The sequence below is a fragment of the Hylobates moloch genome, unplaced genomic scaffold, assembly GCF_009828535.3.
Source record: "Hylobates moloch isolate HMO894 unplaced genomic scaffold, HMol_V3 SCAFFOLD_105, whole genome shotgun sequence".
Lineage (NCBI taxonomy): Eukaryota > Metazoa > Chordata > Mammalia > Primates > Hylobatidae > Hylobates > Hylobates moloch.
In genome coordinates this window covers 46423-51781 of record NW_026652380.1, presented here as the reverse complement: position 1 = coordinate 51781, position 5359 = coordinate 46423, and the positions used below count along the sequence as shown (strand labels likewise).

At 53.5% G+C, this 5359-nt stretch overlaps 1 protein-coding gene across 2 annotated transcripts in view; it reads right to left on the bottom strand.

Moving 5' to 3' along the window:
* Positions 1-1963: 1963 nt before the first annotated feature.
* The window catches only part of LOC116463966 (testicular haploid expressed gene protein-like), a 15175-nt gene continuing 11779 nt past the window's right edge, over positions 1964-5359 (bottom strand). For both annotated transcript variants that reach the window (XM_032147259.2, XM_058434937.1), the window contains 2 exons: positions 2223-2367; positions 1964-2188 (listed from right to left, as the gene is read on the bottom strand). In XM_032147259.2, coding sequence (XP_032003150.1) covers positions 2107-2188; positions 2223-2367 — 227 coding nt within the window. In that variant the 3' untranslated portion in view covers positions 1964-2106. The remainder of the gene's footprint in view (positions 2189-2222; positions 2368-5359) is intronic.

The following is a 5359-nucleotide window of genomic DNA, read 5'->3' as shown; positions in this document are numbered from 1 at the left end:
CGCCGCAGTCTGATTATTTATTTTCTTATTTTGAGACACAGTCTCGCTCTGTCACCCAGGCTGGAGTGCAGTGGTGTGATCTTGGCTCACTGCAACCTCCGCCTCCTGGGTTCAAGTGATTATCCTGCCTCAGCCTCCCAAGTAGCTGGGACTACAGGTGTCCACTACCACGCCTGGCTAATTTTTATATTTTTAGTAGAGATGGGATTTCGCCATGTTGGCCAGGCTGGTCTGGTGCTTCTGACCTCTGGTGACCCCCCAACCTTGGCCTCCCAAAATGCTGAGATTAAGGCGTGAGCCACCGCGGCCAGCCCTGGTCATTTTATTTCACCCAGTTCTGACATTGTACTTCCTGAAACTCTCTCCCATCCAGCCATGTCACCCACTTCCAGGCTACAGAGAAATTGAGAGTGCCAAGGAAGCCGCCACTGTCTGTGGTTGGCAGAATAGCACCTCAAGGACATTCCCAGCCCCGTCCCCAGGCCTGTGAATGGGTCACCTTAAATGATCAAGGACGTTCCCAGCCCAGTCCCCAGGCCTGTGAGTGGGTCACCGTAAATGACAAGAGATTTGCGGATGGGATTAAGGATGCTGAGATGAGAGATTATCCTGATGACCCAGGTGGCCCAAGGTCATTACAGTGTCCTCAAGAGAGGAGGCAGGAGGGTGAGAGTCAGAGAGAAGAGGCCGTGCTGCTGGATGTGAAGATGAAAGGCCTCAGCCCGCAACCCTACACCAGGGATGCAAGCGCCTCCAGATGCCAGAAAAGGCGGCAAACAGACTCTCCCCTGGGGCCTCTGGAAGAAGCAGCCCTGCTGATACTTGGACTTTAGCCCAAGTGAGATCGACTTTGGATGCCAGCCTCCAGAAGGATAAGAGAATAAATGTGATTTTTGTTGTCGTTGTTGTTTTTGAGACAGTCTTACAGTCTCTCTCTGTCGCCCAGGCTAGAGTGTAGTGGTGCGATCTCGGCTCACTGCAGCCTCGACCTCCCAGGTTCAGAAGCGTCTCCTGTCTCAGCCTCCTGAGTAGCTGGGATTACGTGCATGCGCCACCACACCCAATTAATTTTTGCATTTTCAGTAGAGATGGGGTTTTGCCATGTTGGCCAGGTCTCGAACTCCTGACCTCAAGTGATCCGCCCGCCTCAGCCTCCCAAAGTGCTGGGATTACAGGCGTGAGCCACCACGCCCGGCCCGAATGTGTAGTGTTTTAAGTCACCCCATTTGTGGGCGTTTGTTGCAGCAGTGAACAGATGCTAAGATGGGAACTGTCTTTATCCATTTGCCCTGCTGTAACAAAGTACCATAGACCGGTGGGTTAGAAACAAGAGAAGGTTATTTCACACAGTCCTGGAGGCTGCAAGTCTGAGATCAGGGTGCCAGCATGATCAGGTGCTAGTGACGGGGGTCCTCCTGGTTGCACACCGCCTGCTTCTCAGTGTCCTCACATGGCAGACAGGTATCTCTTGGTCCTCTTTTATAAGGACACCAATGCCATGCATGACAGCTCTGCGCCATAACCTCATCGCCTCCCCGAGGCCTCACTTCCTAATACCATCACCTTGAGGGTGGGAATTACGACATATGAATTTGGGGGAGACACAGGCGTTCAGGCCATAGCAGGGACTGGGGGCGTTTTCCTAACCTATTTGAGCCTCAATCTCCACGTCTGTGGAATGGGGACAATGATAATCCCTCCATCATTAGGTCACTCTAAAGATGCATAAGTTGTGTAACAGGTGTCAGCTGGTTTGACTGTGGCTGTCGTTCTGACTCTGACGGTCCCGTGGGTCCTCAGGAGGAGCGTCGGCTGCTTTGATTGTGGCTGTCGTTCCGACTCTGATGGTCCCGTGGGCCCTCAGGAGGAGTGGATGAACAAGTCTGGACTGAAGAGATTCAGAAGGCGCTAGAGATGGTCAGTGAAAGTGACTCGGAAAATAAACAGCAGAACAAATTGCAGGTTGGATGCAAAAATAAGTATTATTGTCCTCCTCATCCTTCTTTTGGCCTTCCAGCCTGCCCTCCCTTCTCCAGGCCAAAAAGCTCAGAATAATCACATACACAGGGTTAGGGTGCCTGAGGGTGTTTACTGGGAGCGGAGGTCTTAGGGGCCAGGACTGGGTTGATCACACTTTTCTGGTGATGCTTTTGGGGGTGGCAAGCTCATAGAGGCGAGGGGAGGCCTGGGCCACCAAGGAGGCCGGGGAGATGTAATAGGGGTTGTAGCCCTCGTTGAGGCCCTTGCGCACTTTGGGCTTGGCCAGGGAGATGATCCGGGGGCTGGCCACCACCTTCTTGGTGACATCCAGCACCTCCCAGCGAGGATCTCGGTCAGGAACGCACTTGTCCGACTGAGCTTTGGGCCCTAGTGGGGGCAGAAGAGAAGGACAGCACTGAAGCTCAAACGCCAAAGCTCCACATTCAGGCTGGGCATGGGAGCTCACACCTGGAATCCCAGCACTGTGGAAGGCTGAGGCAGGCGGATCACCTGAGGTCAGGAGTTCAAGACCAGCCTGGCCAACATGATGAAACCTCGTCTCTACTAGAAATACAAAAATTAGCCGAGTATGGTGGTGCGTCTCTGTAGTCCCAGCTACTCGGGAGGTTGAGGCATGAGGATGGCTTGAACTTGGGAGGCAGAGGTTGCAGTGAGCCCAGATCACGCCACTGCACTCCAGCCTGGGCAACAGAGCAAGACTCCATCTAAAAAAAAAAAAAAGAAAGAAAAAAAGCTCCCACATTCAAATGGCCTTCTCAGCAGCAGAGAAATGGAGGATGAAAATGTAGTCCACTCAGAGTGGAATATGACCCAGCCAAGAAAACGAACGAGGCTCTAGCACCGGCTACAGCATGGCTGAGCCTTGAAGATAGCACGTTCTGCGAGAGGCCAGAGACACGAAAGGACACACAGTGTGTGATCCCATTTATACGAATGTCCAGGACAGGCCAATCCAGAGTCCGGAAGTGAACGTGTGGGTGCCAGGGGCTGGGGGACGGGAATGGGGAGTGACAGCTGATGGGGACGAGGCTGCCCTCTGAAGGCATAGAAAGGTTCTGAAATTGACCGTGGTGGTGGTTGCATAACCCTGTGACTGTACTAAAAGCCACTGAAACATATTTTTTATTTTATTTATTTATTTATTTATTTTGAGACAGAGTCTTGCTCTGTCGCCCGGGCTGGAGTGCAGTGGCGTGATCTCGGCTCACTGCAACCTCCGCCTCCCAGGTTCAAGCAATTCTCCTGCCTCAACCTCCTGAGTAGCTGGGAGTACAGACGTGCACCACTACAGCCAGCTAATCTTTCAATTTTTAGTAGAGACGAGGTTTCACCATGTTGGCCAGACTGGTCTTAAACTCCTGACCTCAGGCGATCTGCCTGCCTCAGCCTCCGAAAGGGCTGGGATTACAGGCGTGAGCCACTGCGCCTGGCCGATTTTTTATTTCATTTTATCATTTTATTTTACTTTATTATTTTATTTTGAGACGGAGTCTTGCTCTGTCGCCCAGGCTGGAGTGCTGTGGCATGACCTTGGCTCACTGTAACCTCCGCTTCCCGGGTTCAAGCGATTCTCCTGCCTCAGCCTCCGAGTAGCTGGGGCTACAGGCGCCCGCCACCACGCCCGACTCATTTTTTGTATTTTTAGTAGAGACAGGGTTTCACCATGTTGGCCAGGCTGGTCTTGAACTCCTGACTTCAGGCAATCTGCCTGCCTCGGCCTCCCAAAGTACTGGGATTACAGGCGTGAGCCACCACGCCTGGCCCCATTTTATTTTATTTTGAGGCAGGGTCTTGCTGTGTCTCCCAGGCTGGAGCACGATCATAGCTCACTGCAGCCTCCACCTGACTTGAACTTCTGAGTTCCAGCAATCCTCCCGCCTCAGCCTCCCAAGTAGCTGGGGCTACAGTCATGCACTGCCACATCGAGCTATGAAATCTACACTTAAAAACAGGGTGAATTATAAAGAAAAAAATATTTCGGCCGGGCGCAGTGACTCATGCCTGTAATCCCAGCACTTTGGGAGGTCAAGGTGGGCAGATCAGGAGGTCAGGAGATCAAGACCATCCTGGCTAACACAGTGAAACCCCGTCTCTACTAAAAATACAAAAAAAAATTAGCCAGGTGTGGTGGCGGCTGCCTGTAGCCCCAGCTACTCAAGCTGCTGAGGCAGGAGAATGGCGTGAACCTGGGAGGCGGAGATTGCAGTGAGCTGACATCGCGCCATTGCACTCCAGCATGAGTGACAGAGCGAGACTCTGTCTCAAAAAAAAAAAAAAAAAGAAAGGAAAAAAAAAGAAAAAAATTTCAAATGGCCACAGGCAGCCAGGCTCAATGGCACATGCCCATCATTCCAGCACTTTTGGAGGCAGAGGCAGGAGGATCACTTAAGCCCTAGAGTTTTGAGGCCAGACTGAGCAACACAGCAAGACCCTATCTCTAAAAAAAAAAAAAAAAAATGGCCACAGGTATCTGAAAGGGGGACTCAGGGGGCCACAGCCAAGAGAGCTCAAGTCTCCTGACTCTGCTGCCAACCCAGGTGACCCTGGTTCACCCCCCTCCACCTGCTCATGTCATGGTGGTAAGTGGGTCGGGGCAGGAGGCATCTCCTCCCCCTGGCCGGTGTCATGTCTTGCCCCCTGGTGGCTGTCCCTCAGGCACTCGTGGCCCCCTCCTCCTGGTACCCCCTTCTCACCATCTCTCCCCCACCCCTTCCTCTATAGCAGCAGACTGCTTGGAGACTAGGAAGAAAGGTGGCCACCGAGTCTGCCACAGCAGCTGGGCTGCCCTCTACCTTGCCTCTCAGGGCCGCAGGGCCTCTGATTTCTGGGGAAGCTCCCACCTTCTTTCCAGATCCCTCTTTGCGTGGAACCTCTGTGCAAATGAATAAGCGCTACCCACTTCTTGGCAGACCAGCCCTGGCTCTGTGAAGAGGCTCCTGGGGAAAAGGGCGTGGAGTCTCTTCCACTAGGCAGGCAGAACCCCACGTGGCACGTGGCTGGGCAAGGTCATCTGAATGGAAACTGCAGATGCAGCACTGCCTTAGACCGTCCTGCAAGCACCCGCGCTCACCACACACACACGTGAATCCTGCACACACCCGTGCTCACCACACACACACGTGAATCCTGCACGCACCCGCACTCACCACATACACACGTGAATCCTGCACGCACCCGCGCTCACCACATACACACGTGAATCCTGCACGCACCCATGCTCACCACACACACACGTGAATCCTGCAAGCACCCGCGCTCACCACGCACACACGTGAATCCTGCACGCACCCGCGCTCACCACGCACACACGTGAATCCTGCACGCACCCGCGCTCACCACGCACACACGTGAATCCTGC